The sequence below is a fragment of the Pangasianodon hypophthalmus genome, chromosome 21 (genome assembly GCF_027358585.1).
Source record: "Pangasianodon hypophthalmus isolate fPanHyp1 chromosome 21, fPanHyp1.pri, whole genome shotgun sequence".
Lineage (NCBI taxonomy): Eukaryota > Metazoa > Chordata > Actinopteri > Siluriformes > Pangasiidae > Pangasianodon > Pangasianodon hypophthalmus.
In genome coordinates, this window is record NC_069730.1 from 15,406,738 (window position 1) to 15,428,762 (window position 22,025).

General features: G+C 38.8%; 1 protein-coding gene across 2 annotated transcripts in view; it reads right to left on the bottom strand.

Annotated features, from left to right (window-relative positions):
- Positions 1-19,785, bottom strand: part of vapal (VAMP (vesicle-associated membrane protein)-associated protein A, like) — a 21,399-nt gene extending 1,614 nt beyond the window's left edge. Inside the window, exons 1-5 of one of the 2 annotated variants that reach the window (XM_026925452.3) lie at positions 19,620-19,778; positions 6,148-6,300; positions 4,330-4,433; positions 2,248-2,328; positions 185-367 (exon numbers count right to left, since the gene is read on the bottom strand). In XM_026925452.3, the coding sequence (XP_026781253.1) occupies positions 185-367; positions 2,248-2,328; positions 4,330-4,433; positions 6,148-6,300; positions 19,620-19,677 (579 nt within the window). In that variant the 5' untranslated portion in view covers positions 19,678-19,778. Of the gene's footprint in view, positions 1-184; positions 368-402; positions 1,265-2,247; positions 2,329-4,329; positions 4,434-6,147; positions 6,301-19,619 lie in introns of those variants that run through there. The other variant, XM_053227544.1, reaches the window with a different exon arrangement.
- Between the last annotated feature and the right edge of the window lie 2,240 nt (positions 19,786-22,025).

Genomic DNA, 22,025 nt, shown 5'->3' on the forward strand with positions numbered 1-22,025 from the left:
ATCGTTGTGAACCTATAAACCACTCAGATTTCATACTGTTGTGAGTTCCAGTGGTCTCAAAGTGGTTGAAAATGAACTCCAATTCCAAGTTCTGTTGGATCATGTTTGGGCCATTTTTTGTTCATATAATTCAGTCAAACATTTTTAACTCCACCCCCTTGTGGCTGTGGTCTCCTGATATTACCTTAAGCTGCCTGTTCTCCTCCTGCAGCTTGCTAATTTCCGTCTGCAGTCGCTTGCACTCTTCCAGAACTTTCTTCATCTCCGTGTCCTCCAGGGCAACGCTTGCGGGTTTGGGTGCAGCCGGTCCTTCCACCTTGGAGGAGGCTAACACGGGGGCAGTCTTGTTCACAGCATCCACATCGTTCTGCGATCGCCATTAAAAGCACAGCATTAGACATGTATATAGACATTCAGATTGGCCTACGTGGTTGCAAACTTTCATTAATCTCAGCATTGTGTGCATGGAGATGATAGTCATGGAAGTAAGATTTGCTGTGTACTTAAGATGAGGGAAATAATGGAAACACATAGAATGGGGAAGGGAATGGCACAACAATCTGCTTAAATGACACTCATTACATTCACAGACCAAGCCAAGATACAACCTCATCTAGAGTCCCAAACCCACCACATCACAGAGGCAGGGAGGGAAATCTGTCGCTCACTCCATGGGAGCGGCACTGGCGCTAGTAAGTCCCAATTTGCGGCTTGACATGGTCCGCCGCCAGGGATAATGCTCATGATGACATCACACCGCTGAAAAGGGGCTAAGAATGCCTTTTGAATTGTGGTCAAAGTTTTGCTAGTTTGTTATGGAGATAATAACCACACTGTCAGCCATTGACACCTCGTACATTTTTATTTATTTATTTATTTTTTAAACAGAATATCCCCTGTCTGGCAATGACACTTTTGTATTGTATTTGTACACCATCTCACCTTGACTGACTGATGTAAAACTTGACCTTTGACCTACCCCTGCTGCTTGCCTGCCTGTCTGACCCTCACACACGTGACCTCTCCTATTCTTGATCTCTGAACTGGGCGCAGTCCTGAAGCCCTGCAGCTCGCTCCTACCATTAAGGCTGCTGGGAGTTGGGGGAAAGGGGGGGCGGGCTCTCAGCGGGGTGAGGAACTCAGCCCAGGTTGAGGTGGGTGTGGCAGAGAGGTGAGGGGGCAGCCGTAGTGCCCTCTCAGTGCCAGGCTCAGCTGCACTGGGCACAGGCACGGGGGTTCCTACGCCAAACTGTAGGAGCTGGGACTGAAATGAAATACTGAAGAGCTTAGAGGAGAAAGTGTTAAGAGAAAAAAAAAAGTGTGTGTAGTGTATCTATAGTGCGTTTTTTTTTTTTTTTAAATAATGAATACTGAGAAGAAACTCGATCATGTAGGTGGCTGATGAGTCAAATTCAATGAGTACAAAAGCATAATAAGGGTCACCTTTCCTTCCTTTTTTTTGCTTCCCCTTCTATTTCTTTCCTTTCTTTCCTCCACCCCTTTATTTCTCTTCTCTTTGATTTCCTGCCCTTTCCTTTTCTTTCCATCCTTCTTTTTTCCTTCCTTTACTTCCACACCTTTCTACCTATATTTTGTTCTTTTCCTTTCTGTTCATTTCTTTTCAATCCTTCCTTCGCTTTCTACTTCACCTGTCCTTCCTATTTTGCTTTCCTACACCCTTTTCCATCTTTCCATCCATGTCCTCCCTTCTTTTGATCCCTTCTTTCCTTTTAGTCTTATATTCCCTTTCATTTCCTGTCCTCACTGTCTTTTTTATTCTTTCTTTTCCTTCCATCCCTTCCCATCATGTTTTACTGACTTTTCCTTCCTGTTTTCTTTCCTTGCTCCCCTTTTCATTACTTCCTTTCATTTCTTCCTTTCATTTCTGAGCTTTCCTTAATTTGTTCCCTTTCCCTCCAATTTTCCCCACTCTTCCTCTTTCCATCCTTTCTGTTCTTTCCATTCTTTTTATCCCTTCCTTTCATCTCTTCCTTCCCTTTTTTGGATTTGTGTCCTTCCGTCCTATTTTTCCCCTCCTCCTATTTCCTGTTTTGCTTTCCCTCCTTCTTTCCTTCCTATTTCCTTTTTTCTTCCCCAATCGTTCCTTTCTTCCTTCGTTCTCTTTTCCCTTCTTCCTCTGCCATTTCTTCATTTTCCTTCCTCTACGTTCCTCTTCCTCCATTCCCCTTTTTCTCCTACTCTACCGTTTCGTCCCTGTATCCATCTCTCCATTACTCGTATACTCACCATTTTATCGTTTTCAGAAGGCAGCTCAAACACACATCTCAGTTTGGAATCCATGAGCTCATCGGGTTTTGCGTCTTTCCACTGCAGGGTTGAAACACAGACATGCAATTCATCAGCCTCGACAAGCTAGCAGCTGGAACCTCATCCCACACACATACACACGCTATACAAGCAGTCACAGAAAAAGAGTAACACATCAGAGACACCACATGTTTACACACAGGCTTGTGCACAAGCGCACATGCCAGCACACCTAGTTTAAACCGTGGCCCCCAGACTAACAAGGAAGAAATACCACTGACTATGTGTTTTTGATTCAAGTCTGAGGTTAAACTGTAGCCAGGAAAATGTCTAACACGTTACTGTAGTGCAGGTGCAGTGAATGGCTGAATAAGACCCAGCACCCGCAATTCTATTAAATCAGTTAAACCACTGTGGTGTGGTTTTGATGCTTAGACTTTCTGTATAGTCCAGAGTGGAACTTTGGCTCAATATAAAATGTTAAGACAATTTACCTTTCAGTAATTCTTCAATAACAGATATTAAGGTATTAAACGGTATATTTTCCCATTGCACTCTGCCTGTGATGGGAGACCTTTTGCCCACAAATTTTACAGAGCTGCAAATAAATCCACCAAAATGTTATTTATGTTTTTAAACAAACCAATAAATTTGAGTAAGCTTCTAAAATGAACAGCTCTGTTTGATCTGAACATTGCACTTTCATGCATTTTGTAACAGAAGGAAACAGAAACTCCACATAATTTCTATCCACAACATGTCTCCAAGGATGAAACAATGCCAAAAATTCAATACGATATAATACAGTAGTGTCTTGATGTGATGTGTGATATGATACGCGTCTTAGGTTTTTTTTTTTTTTTTTTTCCCCAGTACCATACCTGAAACGTAATAAATACTGGAGTTTTGTGCGATCCGTTCCAATTCTTAGTAGCATATAATTCTCTGTAGCTCAACCGTGTTTTTAAATCTTGTTTTCTCTACTATACTGAGTAAGGGCTCATATCTCACATAATACAAGCAGCATTTTATGCTGACTAGCCTACTGTATTAAGTAGTCTGTCAAATGTATTGTTTGATATGCAGCCGTATCGATTCGCGAGCCTTGTATAGACCGATAGGGCATATGGTTACACCCCTATACATTTCATGTGGCTGCTATACACTGTGTGATAACGGCTGTTTGAGTTTATTCCATGCCAAACCAGATGAGATGATGCCAATCAAATCTGGGTCAAATTCTGCGGCAGACCGTGTGAGATCAGATTACAAGACTCAGATCCTGTCACGATAGTCGTACAGTGCAACACTGACATTCACGTCCACATTCCGAAATGTCTGGCACTGCCAGAACTTGTTTGGTCGATTTGATTGTGAAGGCACTAAATCATATCAAGTGATCCGAGACCAAAGATGTTAACTCACGACCAAGGAATTCTTTTATGATTTGCAACAGTATTATCGTTACAAAAAGCAAAAGCACATATGGTGGCTTTACATCTATCAAGATGCAGAGTATAAACCTTTGCTAGGTAAACAAATACACAGTGTTGTCTAGGATTTGTGCGGTTATTACGGAGTGGCGTCAGGATGTAATCCTGAGCTACATCTAGTCTGACAAAAAGTAAAAAGTGTGATTGGTGTGATTTATGTTCCTGTTGTCTGGCTCTATCCGGAATCTTTAATGACCACCTAAGCTTGGTGGTATGGATATGTCGGATCCTGAGGAACTTTAATATCTGCACTGAAATAATGTAAATGTCCACTGAAGATAAATTTACTGCTATGATGCACCTCATTCTTTTTATTCTCTCATCATTCAGTGACGAAGAGCAAGATGTCATCTTGTTAAACGTGTTTTTGTACGTTCCCAAACTTCAGTCATTTTAGTTGGCAGAATGTACATTTATCCTTCACAAGAACTTATGCACATATCCTGCACAAGGCATCATGGGACTCTGGGATGTTGTTGATAAAAAACATCTGGCTACAGAAAAGTCTTTGCTGCCCTCTACTGACTCAGATGGAAGAATACAATGCAGACCTCCACTTCATTCTTACCATGGTCTCTGTGTCTGTGATGGTGGCCGGTGCAAAGATGGTCTGCACCATGAATTTGTGTTTACTTTTCTCATTGGGATCGTAGTCAAAGGGCTGTAGCATAACTGCAAAAATCAGAATTAGTGAAAAACAGTTAAGAAACGTTTCTAAGCTAAAAAGATTTGACACAATTTAAGATAGAATTCTGTATTCAAGAAACAAACCTCAACCTCACCGTGTTTAATAAAAGTTCTTTAGCAAACATTAACCTCAGTGTCTAGATACTTCATTGTCTATGAGGATCACTGCTTCCTTATCACTTCCTTTATTCTTTTTTTCCTATATATTATCGTCTGAGTAATACCAGATCAGATTCATATATCCACGATCATACTTTTAACACCTCTACGCAAAGTGGCCAACATGGCTACTAAAATTGCTGCAGATCCATTTAATCTTTTTTTTTTCTTTTCTGAGAATTAGTGCTGCATTAGAATTGCTCAGTATTGAAATTCAACCATTTCAGAACACAGGCCTTTCATTCTGTGGGTTGCTTTAAATATATAAATCTCTATCAAAATAAGACTGGTCTTTCATAATTCTGTCATTTCTCAATATTCTAATAAAGATGTGTGTAAATGATTTGTAGGCCGAACTCAACTAAAACTTCCCACCAGAATTAGAGTTTTGTTAACGCCGATTTTCTTCATCTTCACATGCACATGGTGATAAATTACCACTCGTGTTCACGGCAGATTTACATTTAGTGACTCCCACAACACTCCATAAAAGGTAAAGCTCACTAAGAGAGGAAAACAACAAGATGGCAACTAAACAGTGAAAGAGCACCTCCTAAGCGTGACATTCTCCAAATATTCTAGTAATGCAGCTCAGCCATTGCATCAACTACACACTAAACAGCCACACACTAAATCCTCCTCCTTTTTATATGACACTTTTCTATTTTTTCCAAGGGATCACATTAATTTTAGATGTACAACTGAAATTAATAAGCGATTTAAATTTGACAGCATAATCTGTATAAACTTATATTTTTTGTATTTTACATATGTAAAAGGATTGCAGTAACTCACGCTAACTACTGGATTTGAAACTGATCAATCAAGGTTCATGTTCATGAGCCTCCTTACTTGTAAATGTAGACGTGCTTCCAAACTAATTGGATTTTCACGAATATCACATTTCGTGTGTACATTTCATGTTCACATTCAGCTTGACAAATGAGGACCAATGTATGATATTACTTAAATGTTAAACACTAAACAAAACACAATTAGATTGAAAACCTTAAGTTAAGCTCTTCACCACTTAAAATTAAAATTAATTAACTCATTGAGAAGCTAAAAATCGTGATCATGTTTAACAAATGATCTGCATTAAGGTAAAGATTGAATTTCACACATAAGGAAACCTAAAATAAAAATCCTAGAAATAAAAAACAGTGACCATATACTTATAAATTGTATACACATGAAGGTTGTGGATATGTTACAGCATTAAAACAAAGAAACACAAAGTGTGATAAGGATTTGAGACTAGGAAATCCGAGTGTTACTTGATTAATAAATGATGTCATCGCAGGTATTTTAGTCTCCCTGTAACTGTACTGTATCAGCCTTTTGAATATTCACATATACAGCTGAAATATTAATAATTTACACATTTTCTTTACGGGAATTCTCGGGCACTTGCAACATTTGGATGTAAACTCATCTATACTTTTTCCAACTCCTTTAGGTAACTGTTGGCTATAAATGTTAGAGTAAAGAGAGATGACTGATAGTGTACACTGGTTTAAGAGCTACATGTGAAGCTGACCTGAGATGCTGATCGAGGCGCCAGGGTCGATGGCGCCGCTGTTGGGCCGTACGCAGTACCGGCGTGGCGCTGTGGTCTTCACTTTGAAACACACTCTCTTGTCTGACGGGTTTGTCAGCTTCAGGTTAGCCGTGACGACATCTGTGAACGGACCTGAGGAGACAGGAAGAAATTTAGCAGGGTGCAGCTACACAAAATTCTTTAGTTACGAAGATCAGGTTGTCGCCATTCAGTCATGACAGTTCCCTTTTAATGCGCAGCCATTAATGATTAATTTATAGCTATAAATAAAACATTGATTTAATTATGCGGTTATGTTTTGTTTAAAAGCAGAGCTTCACATTACCACTTTTGACTAGAGCCATGCACTATGAACAGATGAGATACAAATTTGTTTGAACTGAGAACAAATACATACTTTGTTAATAAACACATACATATTTAAACATTTCGTTTCATTATCCACTTTTTTTAACCAAGCTGTCACTTCACTAATCAGACCAGAGATGGTAAAACAAAGAAAAATAATCTATGACAATCTGTTAAAATTCTTTCCTTCCTTGAAGAGCTGCCTTTAACAAAAGAATTTATGCAACACTGCTTGTGACTGGCCGCAAAAAAGGCGCAACAGAGGAACTACTACAGAAGCAGAGCTGGTTCATTTTTATACATCTACAGTCACTGAGAAATATGGCCAGTTTTCTTTCATATGTTTTGCTTCAGTATTTTGCTACAGTATTCTTTGAGTGTGCTGTTCAATCAGCTGAAATACTTTGCTGGGTCCACATCAGGACAGCAGTCCACCCTCATATACCAGTTTCTTTCTCCAAGTAACTAGTACGTCATGAAATTGCTTTCATCTCGTGCCTGCTTTCTGACACAGTACAAAAAGCCTACTGTGCGTTTTGAGAGAGTCCAAGCAGATTAAAGATATGTTTTGTACCCTAGAAGTGAACAGCTTCATAACAGCAATCATAGAGGCTAAATAGTTTATGACTAAATACATAATTATATATTCTACTACCAGACTACGACAAACAATAAAACACACCAGCAAAATGTGCATTAAAAAGGAGATACAGATCACAAATTCCAGTCTGTTTATAACATGACCTTAGAAAGTTTTACTTTATACAGGACAGTCACATAAACATGGTCGAGTCTTTCTGGGAAAAACACGGCACTTTCAGCTTGCACATACCGACTCTCTTGTGCTTCAGCAGCTTGCAGTTGAGTGTTACTCACGTAATTACTTCCTAACTGTGTAATCTCCATTTCACACCTATTCGGACAGGTGGCTACATTTTGCGAACTCTTGAAGAGGTATACTGGTAACAGCTTGACTGTCTTTTCACAGGCTGAAACTGCTGCTATTCACACCATCTGAGGAACCCCAATGGGGAAAAATAACTGGGAAAACCCAGCAGAGAAGTGTTAAAATTGAACATGTACACACTTCACTAAACATCACTAGTCTATTCCTAGCATATTCTCTCACTCTTTTCTTTTTCTTTTTTGTCAGCTATTCAGTGATTGGTGTGAATTGAATGTGATCTGGAAGATGGAAAAACCTCTGATATTACAGACATCAGCTGAAAGGTGTCTGCTCACCTCTTACAGCAGTGATGCAATGGTTTCTAGAATGAGATTTACCGGTTTAAATACTGAGAAAACCCAATTCGATGATGCGTCTTGAAGGGGGAAATTTGGAAGTTTCATTACCAAGGCAATTAATATAAGTGCTAAATTACTAATGACTTTTAGCCTATACGTTAATAGCTAGCAGTCGAATGGTTGACCGTAGTGGAGATTTCCAGTAGTTCCCAAGGATGCATTTACTTAATACATGCAATGCCACAGCAGTGAAAAGAGAAACAACACCAACTATACAAAATTATGGGTTGTCACTGTTGCAGAAATACAATGTTGTATTAAAGAATATTACACAAAAGCATAAGTAACATTAAATCCCAATTTTATGCTGTAATGCCCCATTTAAGAGTCAGCCAGTTGCAATGCCATGGTAGTTCATTGGTAAAGGTTCTGTGCTCATGACTAGAAGGCTGAGAGTTCTCAGAGAGAACCATAATCCTAGTTCTTGGTAAGAGCATATTATAAATGACTATGTGCAAATGTAGTGCAACTCATTATATATTGTACCAAGACTTGACTAGCACAGGTACACTAAAATAAAGCAATACTGAGTTACTGATCAATAAAAAGTATGAGAATGTGAAGTCATATAAAGATAAGATAAGATAAGCAAGGGTAGGGAAGTCATCAATTTATTAGCTAGCCAATGAGCAAGTGGAAATGCCAATATGCTTGTGCAATCTCATGTAACTGACTAGTCTAAAAAGTGGTAGCTAACGTAATCTAATAATTTATGACTGTGGGCTCATGTATGCGGAAGAGGGCAGATAGCGCTTTCGTCCGAGTGCTCCCTATGATGCAGCATGAGCAGCAGTTTGGAGACACGCACCTGGCTGGTTTCATGTGTCTCAGAGGAAGCACATGTTAGCCTTCGCCCTCCCTGGTTGGGCGAGACGTCATTCAAGCTAGTGTCTTTAATTTCCCGACATGTATAACTGCAAGCGGCAGAGTAGGGTAGGCAAACATCCAAGTCCACCTGATTTGGTTAGCATTAATCAAAGTTTTCTACAAATTCAATAGTCTAAAAGGTTAGATAAGAAACAGCAGTGATGATAAGACAACTCATAAAGGACTGTAGTAAGTGAGTCAGCATGCCACGTTGAGTCATTAAAAGTTAGTCATTAACACTGCAGATTTGAAGACATAGTTCTTTCATGTGGTAATAGTTTACAACAATATAAAAAAATGTAGCAATTCATGTTTGAGCAGAATATTCAGCTATATTCCAATTTCATTAAAAGATCTCTTTACTAAAAATATATTATTGTATAATGTACACTATATGGTCAAAAAGTTGCGGACACCTGACCACCACACCCGTATGTGCTTGTTGAACATCCCATTCCCAATGTAGTCACCATTTGTTGTTATAATGAGCTTCACTCTTATGGGAAGACTTTCCACTAGAGTGTGGAGCATGGCTGTGGGGATTTTCCCATTCAGCCAGGAGAGCATTAGTGAAGTCAGGCACTGATGTCAAGCGAGGTGGTGCAGTCAGTGCTCCAATTCATCTCAAAGGTGTAAAGTTGAGGTCAGGGCTCTGTGAAGGACACTCAAGTTCTTCCACTTCAACCTTGGCAAACCACGTCTTCATGGACTTCCCTTTATGCACAGGAGTACTGTCATGCTGGAACATATTTAGGCCACTTAGTTCTTTGTGGTATGGTTTGTGGCAAAACTTTGTGGCAACAGTTTGGGGAAGACCCACATATGGGTGTGATGGTCACGTGTCCACAAACCTTTGGCCATATGGTGTGATTGTGTTTTGATGGTGTTGGTGGTTGAGAGCGCTGTTCAACATGTTGCAAAATCTCCCATAGGTGTTCAACTGGGTTGACTGTGAAGGCCATAGCATACGACTTACATCATTATCATCTTCATGATAACCATTCTGCACGCCCTCGTGCCCTGTCAATATGGGCGGGCTCATCCTGGAAAAGACCATGGCCGTCAGGATAGAAAAGTTTCGTCATAGGACAAAGAAGATCAGTCGAAAGATCTGCAGTGACATTTCTCTCTAAGGGGACAAGTCGAGCTACACCTAAGCCAGCAAAATAAACACCGCATAACAGAGCCAGTGCTTTTTCGTTTAATTTGTCACCTGCCTGTATAGCAACTGATAAAAATAGTTAATGATACTCAGACTTTTTGACCGTACTGTAGCTTATCTGCTGTTTAGTTACTGCTGAACCAGTCCCATTGTTTCCCAGCGATTGTTTGCTTTACAGTTGGGCGTGGTGAAGGAGAGGGTGTTTCACTGTTGACATTCCAACAGTGCTGCACTGTGCAATCAGATGACTCTAGATGGCACCTGTCATCAGATCATGGCACAAAGAATACAACTGAAAGCAGCAGTAATACAAAACATTGACAAACTTTCTCTACTAAATACAGGCGGGTGCCAAGTTGCATGCTTTAATAATTATGTTTTGAAAAGATTTTTAACCTCACTTGCAAGACGACTTCCGTGTTACTTCTACTAAAACATGGGCAACTGGATCTCACTCGAAATTTGTGAGAATTCTACGTAGTTTATAAATAAGCCCACTCACAACTCTTCATAATTTACAAACTTAGTTCACTGGAGATCATTGATGGCGAATATATCAATTAAAGTTAAGCTAGCTATCAACCATTAATGTTGTTTAAGTAGTAAATCCTATTTACCACAGCTCTGTTCAATGCTTGATTGTGATTAGTCAAAATGGCAATTTGTTTTTTTTTTTGTTTTTTTTTAATTAAAACAGCTCTGACAGTAGCTCCGGTTGTAATTCCAATGACAGGTTTACATTCATTTTTATACGTTATCGTTTCTATAGTAACAACTTACACCACGACTTGTATAGTGCATATTTGATATGGTTAAGTTTTCTTTAAGGAGACATTTATAAGCTTTTTTGGAATACTTTCTCTGTATAATGACAAGCTGCATTTATATCTTATTAGCTACAAGAGAGAGAGAGGAAAAAAACAGGCTGATGAAGGAGTGATTGTTTATATATGCTGCAATGTAAGTGATAACAGGAACTAACTTGTCTCATGGACATTGCACAACTTTAAATGCAACTGTAAATGGATAAAAATGTATGATTTAAAAAATAAAAAACTTTCAGGGCACCTCCCAGTTGTTGATTATTTTCCTATCACAGCATGCCCCTGTTGAGATTTATTACTTACTTATTAAATCAGTAACGTCATGTAGATTGTACTGTTCCTGCTAAATACCAATACTGAACATTCTTATGCTTTCTTTTTACACCAGCCATCAGTGACAGTCCAGTGATTCAGACAGATGGTGGTGTTTGGGATTGTAAAGAGCCATCAGTTCAAATCTATGAACCTGATCTCAACACTTATGAAATGGCTTTGCTGATGCAAGCCATCACGAGCTGTGATGGCAGGTAGGTGTCATCGTACCAGTATCAGTGTCTGTAATCTGATACCACATTAATCTCTCCTCATTTAGTAGTATACTATTACTTACAAAATTCTCTTCCTCTTTGGTTCTCAGAGTCTATCAGGAACTGCTTTAAATGTTGATCACATGACAGGATGTGCAGCATATTGTTCACACCCTTTGTGGTATTAGATTTACCCACAATACTCATTTAATTTTTATTCGTGAAGCTTCAGAGGTTTGCATGTGAAGTATGATGAAGTATCCATCAATTCGTTACTGGTACTGGTGACCATGGCTGGATAGAGTTTAATATAAGGTTTTAAAGAAAGCAACTGACAGTCTTACCTTTCCACTGGACCGATAGATTTTTATATATACAGTTTTAACTGATTTAGCTTTCACTCACAAATACATACGCACCGTGGTCCATCTACTGAGCTCCATGGCTTTGCTCGTGGGCCAATGAGCTGCAAATCAATTAAGATGAACTTCAATTAGGATAAAGCTCTGGATCTTATGACAGCGCATGACTCATATTAGCATATTAGCCATCATCAGCTGTGCTCCAAAATGATCAAAAGAAGGTAGACTTGTTTTGAAAAACACAGCTGAACGTTTGATGCTCGACTTAAGAGAAATTAAGAGAACAAGAACGCTTCTGTGTTGCACAAGCACTAAACAAAATGTATTAAATATATTAAAAAAACAACATAATGTAATAACTACATCATGAGCTTCTTCTATCTTATAAAAAGAATAACCTACAGTTCTCTCGGTTTAGTTTGTGTCTTGTCCAAAATATGCTGCGTGCTTGGTTCAGTTGGCTTGATTCAGGGTCACATCGCTTTCTCACTGCAATTGAATCGAGCTAGAGTTTCCTTGGAAGTGGACCGAGACAACCTCGCTCTGGTGGTCATGCTCCAGTTGTTTTGGTTCACACCTGAACGCAATTGCTGTGTTCTCACTTGCCCAAACAAATCACCCTAAGTACTAAACACTGCGTACGTGAAAAACACCCTGAAAGCTGAAACCCTGTCCGAGCAAAGAAAAAGAAGAAAATACTGTTGAAATTATATTAATGCCAACTCTTAGTCTGCCAATCCCACCCAGCGAGTAACTGCAGGCCCACCCATTACGGACACATCACTCACCACTGCAACACATCTGCAACAGCTGAAAGGCTGATGTTAAAGCTAAACTGCAGCTGCACATAAGGAACACATTTGCAACAATGCAGCTGAACTTGGAAAAAAAAAAAAGTCTCATGACCCTGGAAGACCAATAACTGGTCCAATATACCTCCAAAAGGTGAAGGCAACAGCTACTTTTTTTTTTTTAATCAACCCACCCCAAAGGCATCCTGCATTACCCAGACTTAAATGAGCACATCAAACTGGGAAACAGAAAGAAAACGAGCCAAGGATCGATGACTTTTTAGATGCTGAAGCAAACAGCAAGCATCATTAGTGAAGAATTCTTCAGTCATGTACAGCGCTGACCAGCTCAGAGTTTCTCTCAGGTCACGGCACGATGATTAAAAGCATTCCAACCGATCCTACGGCAGACGAAAAGTCCCCTCCTACACTACACGAGGAAGTAAAAATAACTGGACAATAAATAACTGTAATTTTTAAGGATTGACAGAGAACAACATGTTCACTAACATTAATTAATTAAGCTGGTAACATGGCTACTGTGTGATCCTAATACACTGCCATACATTTGTATGAGAGTTACCATCAACATACTGATGTGTTTTGCTTCAAAAACACTGTCTCGAAAACACTGATGCACAGCCCAAATAAAAAAAAGGTTACAAGTCTGTAGCATGTGCCTTCCTTCCAAAGTCTGAAGACGTGCTACTTCCAGCCAGAAGACGTTTAGACATCATTTTTCATAAATCTAGGTCGGAGATGATTTGTATACAGGCCTTTTTTCCTGAGTCTATTTATGCTCCAGTGTCAATGCTGGAGAAGATAATGATTTGTAGCACATTTCCACTGAACAGCAAAACACAGCTTGGTAATAAATCCGAACTAGCTGTATCCTGGTTGAGTGTGCGTGTGTCAGTTTCCCATTACATAACACTATCTGGGAAAGTTCTAGTGATAGGTAGGAAAAGTGAAATGCTACTCGTAACTCAAAAAACTGTTTAAAAAAAAAAACAGCTATCTGGTTAAAATGTGTGTGGCTCAGCCATACGTCTCTCTCCCAGGATGAACCACGGAGCCTGACAGAGCTTGTTTTATTGCGATGACATGCACCAAGAAACAAGGGCTGACCTGACCAGCATTTTACAGGTTCTGATCATTTGTTAGTCCTTCCTGAATGAGTACAACCCTTAAAACATTAATATCTACTAGAGCTTGATGATATAATATTGTTATTGTGATAAATCATGCCACAAAATGCTTTTCTGAGATACTGTGGATGTTGTGATATCTTTTTTAAAAAATGTTTAATAATTACAAAATGACTGCAAGTGCTAAATATGTAAAACAGTAAAAATTAAAATAAAAATCCTTTTAGGTGTTAAATATTTTTATTTATTTTTTACAAATATAATCTTACTTTTAAATAAAAAAAATTATAAATTTGTTATTTAATAATAAGAAAATATATAATTGTCTATATTTATTATTTATATTTATTTTCAGATTATTTTGCTGGCAGTTTGTAAGCAAACCTACAGATTGTGATCTATATAGTGTATCGTAGAATCATGATACGTCATATCGCCCATCTAACAACATCTACATTTCATTATTGACCAAAATATTAACAGTTAATATTAATATATGTTTGTTACTGCTGTTCAAAATGTATTCAGTATGTCACAATAATGTAATAATAGCATACATTTCCAATATTGTGCTTTCACAAATCACTTGTTTACAACAGAAACTGTAGCACATATACTGTATATACAGGGTTTTACGGTAACTACCAGGCACTTGTATACACCCTTACTTTCTTCCTTTTTAAGAAAAAATACTGTATTGCAATTAATAAGAAACTGTGCAACACACACTTCAGTTTCTACCATGATGGGCTTGACCATGCTGTTTGAATGCATCTGTGCTGACCGGCTCAGGAGAACAAACATTTTTAAATCACTTTCTAATTATCGGTATTATTACAAGTATTTGTGAATTGTTAGTTCTGACACTTCTACTTTCGTTTTTTTCTTTTTCTTTCTGCCAAAGAATTGCTAGTTTTGAGCAGTTTTTTAACTTGCTGAGCTAGAACAGTTAATCCTTAATTTTAAGAAGTCTCAAAAGTGCAATTATTTTGAAAATACAACCACGTAGTACATGTGATGTACTGTCTAGACTGAAACCTGAAAGAAAAGATTATAATGTATTTGTCATTACAAACATATAACTCAGCTTAGCAAACACCTTGTACTTAGCCAGGTGAGATGCTGTCCTGTATTAAATGCCATACCTGATGACCAGGGTGATAAAACCAATTCACATTTCTATACTAATCTACATTCCTCTGAAGGGTCTGGATCTCGTGAAGCAGCCTAAATATTTTTTGTGAAGGATTAAAAACCCCATGACTCACGGCGTTACACAATGCAGCAAGTTATTTTTGTCATTATAAGTCTTTTTACTGTCCAACATATTTAAAAAGAATAAGGATGTTTGTTTTACACATTCAGATCTGAAAAAGCGAAGATGCCAAATCTATGACTCAGTTCATTATGACTCAGAGCATTGCCTACTACAATCACAATGGTTTTCTAATGGCCAGATTTGTAACAGATAATAATATGCACATAATAGATAAAGCAGATGATTCAGCAAAGTGCTGTAGTACTTAAGGATGAACTACTGATCTCGCAGCGATCTGGCAGTGTAGTATCCATCAGTGTAGTATCCATCAGTGTAGTATCCATTATTTATAGTTTTCCTACAGTCATACAAACAAACAGGACTTTACAGATCTGCACCGTTTCCTCTGCAACATGGCATCCACGGAGTCCTCTATTATTCATCTTTAGAGCTCCTGACTCAAGCCAGGTACAGAAAACAAGACCTGTACATACAGACCACACAGAAAACACTTCACTTTATTGTTTTTGGTTGTGGATAATATTCTGCATTATGCATAATATTCTGTTTTTGGTTATGGATAATATTCTATGCGGTCAGTTTTGCATGAATTTTTATACAGTATAGTACAGTACATGTATGATTTATATTTTTCCGCATTCTGCTTTTGCCCTGGTCACCCACTTTTACGTTTTCCCACTGGGTAAATTTTCACGAAAGTGGCTTTATTGCAGAAAACCTAGTGATAACAGCCTGTTGATTTTTATTTTATTATTTTTTTTATGAGAACCAAGGTCTCTTGTCATTCCGGCCTGTTATCTCACTCTATCATGAGATGAGGTCGATTGTCCATTCCCTTCCAGTTTCAAATCAGGCACTGAAGAAAACCTGTCCGTTTGCTAAATGGACTCATGATTAAATTCAGCTTCCATTTGTAAATTTAATCTTTGAGAAATGTCCATGCATTGCCACTCAGTGACAGAGTCCACTAAGACACATGCTTGTGTGCTGGTTACTCATGTTGCACTGCATATAATGTGATATAAATGCCCATACAGGGATGGTCATGGGGCAATAAGATACCCTTTTACATCTGAAAATTTTAATAAAATGTGCTTTCGAATAGAGAGACTGAAATCTGATTGATGTATTACATGTTAATATGCAAATCATGTCATTACTATCAAATACTTTCAGTTCGGCTCCTTGCGCGTCCTGGGTGTTAAATCCCTATCTGGATATAACACTGAATCAGGACGCATGAAGCGACCAGTATATTCCTTCCTTACCTGTAGTCTACAGTACACTAGAAGCTGTAACAGTATTCGCTGGATATTCTGGCTCACAGGAAGACAATGTTGTAAAACTACTCTGTACTAGGAAGCCTGTGTCCTCTTTCTTTACAGTGGCTTCACCATCTCCTCCACTTTCACTCGGTACCAGTCTCCCAGGCCTCCCTGTCTCTATAAATAACACCGAGGGGGAGAGGGAGACTGAGGGGGAGAGAGAGCGAGCAAGACAGACAGACAGATAGCACAAGAGAAAAAGACAAAGAAAAAAACAGACACAGAGAAAGAGAGAGAGACTTAGAGTGAGCCAGAGGCTGATAATGAGAGAGATGGAGGGAGATGGAGAAAGACATCAGACTCAGTGAGAAATAGAGAGAACAAGAGACAGAAAAAGGACATAGAGGGAGAGAGAAAAAGTGAGAGAGAGAAGGAATAGAAAGGATAGATGGAGTTACAGAGCAAGAGCGAGAAAGAATGAAAGGCAAAGAACGAGGGAGACAGAAGAAATTAGACACACATAAAGGAGAACCGATAGAGATAGAGCAGCAGACAAAGATGGAGATAGAAAGAGAGTGGATGAGAGAGAGAGAGAGAGAGAGAGACAGAGAGAGGCAGAGAGAGAGAGAGAGATCTCAGTCGATCGGAGCAGTCCTGCTGCTGTGCTGCTGTTTTTAGCTCAGTGGACACGGCCACTCGGGCCTGCTTTGGCCTTTCCAAAGCGTGAGCAGTGCTGAGAGAAACGTGTAAACAGGAGCTAAACGAAGACGTTCCTCCTGGACCGATGGACTGTGAGAGATCTCTGTGCTGGGTGATGCAGGGACACTCGAGTCGACCTGCACCTGCAGGCAAGGTTTACTGCCAGATCATGTGACTAATGTTGGAAAACAACAGTGCAGCTCAGGATGGGTGGGGTTAGTTAATGTATGACCAGAGGAATGAAATGTTTAAAATGGTATTTTAGTAATGTTGTGGTGTAGTTTTGGCGTTGGTGGGGGCGGGGGAAGAAATGGGTAATTTAAGTGGGTCACTGAAAAGAGTCGTCATTTATTTATTTCTTTTCCAGCACAAAATCAAGGCATGGAATTTTTGGAAGTACCTACAATTTGTATCAGTCTACACCACAGACACGAGAAGCAGACCTGTATAATAACATCCTAACCTAATTCACAGGAAACAGAGCTCTCTGCAGGCTAAGATTAGGCTACAAAGCATGCAAGTGAGCTGAAGTGTTGAGCATCATTAATGTCCTAATCAAATGAAGCTGGTTATAGAAGAGGACAGAGAGAGAGAGATTGCCAGGGATGTCCAACAAACACTCCACAAGACAAGATATCTCACTGGACCTGATCAACTGATCTCCTGACTTTCTGGACTAAGTACTTGACCAAGACCTGGTCACAAACATGCAGTATTTACCTTAATATCTTTTACATCTGTGTGGTACTTAATAATTCTGTTTTTACAACAAGACAATTCTAAGTTGTCTCTTAAATCAGATTTTTACACCGAGTGATCACATTGGCAATAACAAGTGGGCTTTTGTTCAGACTCTATGTTCGTAAATATCCACTTTGGTTGTTATTATAAATATAATAATAAAACGATGCAAGCTAGCGTACACCAGGCAGGTAAAAGTTTGTTAGTCGGCTATCTAACAGCATGGAAATCTCATTGTGAATTATGTTTTACATAACCACAAAGCCCAGTCATGGTTCTGAAACATCTGTCGCAGACGGCAGTGGTGTATGCCATGTTTGCTGCTGCTGGAACCACAGGTACTGCAGGTAGACAAGTTCCACCTCAGTGTCTGTGTATAAATATACAGTCTGTCCTACCCTGACCTGCCTTTATTTTGTCATGCTGATGTTTTTGTTGCAAAACCATGACATCAAAAATCATCACGGACAAGATAAGCAAAAAAAAAAATAATAATAATAATAAATCTGAGTGGACTGGTTGAGTCGCATGTACAAAAATCTCTGTTTAACTGGATTTGAAATCATATACACACGTCTGAAAGGTCCAGTTTGACCGGATTTCACGTTCATGCACAAATCAGATATGCTAAAATACTGGATTTGAGCAATCTGACATATTCCATGTAGAGCACAGGCACAAATATCAGTGTGAAGCATTAATGATGACCTGACCATTCATAAGGCTGATTTTTAGCTCTAAACCTGTGAATCTAAATCTATTAAACGACCTGAAAATATCTAAAACTTCATAATTAACTGATTATATTTGGAAATGATTTTCGATTATAAAAACTATTTTTAATGACATTCTCGTTACTGCGTTGATCACATGACAACCCGTACTGTGACTGGTTAAAGACGAGGTCATGTGACAATTATAATGATATTTCATTGGCTGAATGTTTACGTTGTCCTTTTCTGTGTCATTCATACATTTAATCTCACATATTAAACCTATCAGATGTGTCTGCGTCTTAGCAGCATGAAACAAGGCATAGAGTAAATGATCTTTTATTACTTTTATTCTCGACACTCTCAGGGATGTTAAATTACAGGTTTATGAGCTTGTGTGTGTGTTTTTCCCCCAGACTGCGGATCTTGCATAATTTAAAGCCACTCTACAGGCTGCTGAATGTAGGATAAATGAGAAGTCTGAAATGTAGAGATGATGATGATGATGATGATGCAGAATTGATCTGTGCACACACCCTGCTTCCATGCTAAACCAGTCAAGCTAAAGTCCCATTTGGCTAAAGAACCCCGCCCTCTTCAGATACTTCATTAAGGCGAGACTTTAGCTATATTTAACAATTAATCTTTTTTTTTTTTTTTAAGCATAACAACAACATGTAATGGACAAAAACAACCGGGTTGCTTGATGCCTTCCTTCAAAAAAAAAAAGTTGAGCCTGGAACATCGTCTTCTTGTAATGCACCTTGTCTGGCAGAGCATCAAATATTTATCGAGCTATCCTCGCTATCTGACAACCTTCAATTCAAACCTGAAATTAATTCAATACACACATGTCATATTTAAGTATTTAAACATACACTTGTGTGAAAAGTGTACAACTGGTTTTTTTTTTTTAAAACTTGGCTAAGTAACGCCAACGAATTAGCCTACATCAGCACCTGCTAGTTAGCTAGCAACATCCACGTCGTCCCTGTAACCCTATCCACACTGACTAGCTCATGCTAACGCTAGCGTCAGATGCTAGCGAATCAATTCGGTGCCAAAAAAGGAGCCGGGCAATGAAATGACCAGTGTGTGTTTAGAGAAAAAATGGCCAAGGAGTCAAATTAGACATCAGTCAAGGTCAGTCTAGGACCAAAACTAAATATTTTTATCGTGGTTGCTGTATTGTGTAATGTATAAGGCGAGCTATCCGGTCAAGCTAGCCGAAGTAAGGTGAGTGTTGGGCCGCATAGCGACGTCACTCGAGCCCGGGGATCCGCAGTTGCCCGAGTTCCCCTGCCTCAAACATGGCGGCGGGTGCAGGCGGTGGGAGTGTGAAATCCGTGCTTTACTTTTTTTAAAAAATATATTCTCCCGATCGGATGTCAGTAGCGGGTCGGAAGCGCATTTGCCTTACCTTTGAATTTGAGATCAGTCGGAGGATCGAGGATGAGGACCTGCTCCAGCTTGGACATGTTTGCCGGGGGGATTTGCAGCGCCGGATCGCCGTTTCCAGAGAGCCACCGAGCGGGAGCGCGGAGAAATCCAAGCCCTCAGCACTGACACACACACACACACACACACACACACACACACACACACACGCGGGAGCGCGCACGCAGATCCCACACGCCAGAACACGCGTACACCAACACTGCTGTCAGTTATCCGCCTCTGTAGTTAAACAAACTCAGTATATCTAATTTATCTCTTTTAAATCCAATATAATCACTTCCCTAATTGTGTATAGTCTCAGGTAAACACATGACCAATAGGCTTATTCTCTGTTAAATGTCATAAACTGAACCATTTCACTGTATAGTGTCATATTACATAATGTATACTATTATATATTATTTATATTATTTATGGTGTATGTATATATGATATATATATTATGTGTGTGTATATAAGTATTTGTGTATACACATACACATATATATGTATGTATGTATGTACATATATATACACACACATATATACGTATATAATAGTGTGACGTATAGAGAGATTTGCCTTTATTATGAGATTATATCTGTGCTCATGAAATCCTACAATGCCCTGCAATGTTCTACTGTGTAAGGATTTACCCCCCAAAATTACCCCTCTGTTAAGCTTTACTTTACAAATAACTGTTCAAAAATTAGGCACATTATTTAAATGTCTGGGCTGAACAATGGTGCAGAAGGTTATGTTGCTGCCTCACAGTTCCATGTTCCCTGGTCCCAGCCTGATCTCAGGTTACCGTCTGCATGTTCTCCCTGGGTTTCCTCCGGGTTCTCTGGTTTCCTCCCACTTCCCAAAATCATGTAGTTGGACTGGCTATGCTAAATTGTTGTTAGGTGTAAATGAGCATCTGAATGTGTGTGCATGGTGCCCTGTGATGGACGAGTGGCCCACCCAGGGTGTGTACCTGCTTGCACCTGGAGTAGGTTGTTGATCTTCAGTGACCCTGACCAGCATAATGCAATTACTGAAGATGAATGAATTTAAATGTGTACAATAATATTTTGTCTACTTATTGGAGCCAGATTGTTTTTTTATTTCTGAACTTTCCACCCATAGAACCTATTTTTTAAAATTAAAATTGTCGCCAGTTATTTATAGGAATAAAAACTTCAATAATGGTGGGTTGTGGTTTCCACACAATTTTGGTTTGTGTTCTGCGGGCAATGGGCATGGCTATAATACAGAAATATGATGATAACCATGCCTCATGATCATAAAATATATAAATTGTGAGGTGCGCTGTGACTTTTATTATTACTCATTCATTTATTATTTGTTTGTTTGTTTACACTGAAAGGGGTTTCTGCCTGCAAAAGGTTTAAGAACCCTTTGGCCATAGTAGACTTTGTCATTTGTGGGGAACAGGAAGTTGTTGCACTATTTCAGATCCATGCATGGCTAGTTCCTTATCATAGAATACTCTTCACTAAACACAGTTATTTATAGAGCTTCAGGAAGACCACTCCACTGTTCAGTAATAATTAAAACACAGGCTATATCCAAAACCACACGCTGATCTTGCCTGCTAAATATAATTTTGACATTCAATATATTATGAGGTTTTGGATGCAGAGTGTTATTGCTTATTCCCCTTTTTCTTAAAATTCCCCTTTTTCTATAGTATTTAACAGAATAAAAATATTAGAGGTTCTGACAGTATACTTTACAGGCAATGCAAATTACAAACAATTTAAAATCTTTTATAGGAATATATTATTCATGGAGCTTTTTTTTTTTTTTTTTTTTTGCTTTTGAATGCAGAATTCTGCTTCCGCTTTCATTATTTGAACAGTGTCAAGCCTGCCTCTTTGTCATTTTTACGATCCTGATCATGATTTTGATGTGACAAAAAGACAAGCTGTCCCAGAGGTCAATTTAAAAGGTGTTTTGATGTGAACAGATGGTGCATGTTTTTTTCCTTTGACACAAAGAACACATTGCAGTGTTGCTTTGATCATATCAGACTTGGTCAGCGTCCAGCCTTTCTGCATAGAAGGCAGTTAATGGGCCATGGCCTGAGAGCCATCTCAGCACTACCCCATTGATTTTGCTCCTCTATAACAAAGCACAGAATTGTGGGAAACCTTTCTAAGAAGATTTATGTCACATGTATTTTTTGTTCCACCAGTGTAACCAACATGTTAGTTCATATTTCATAAGTTTAAAAACTGGGTCTGTTACATAGTTACTGACTGTTACAAAAGCACTGACATTGGAGACTCCTTCCCCATTAGCTGTCATTACATATCAACAATTGTATATTTTGTACATCTTGGTTAAATGACAACACGTTTTGTTAATTCATTTATTATTG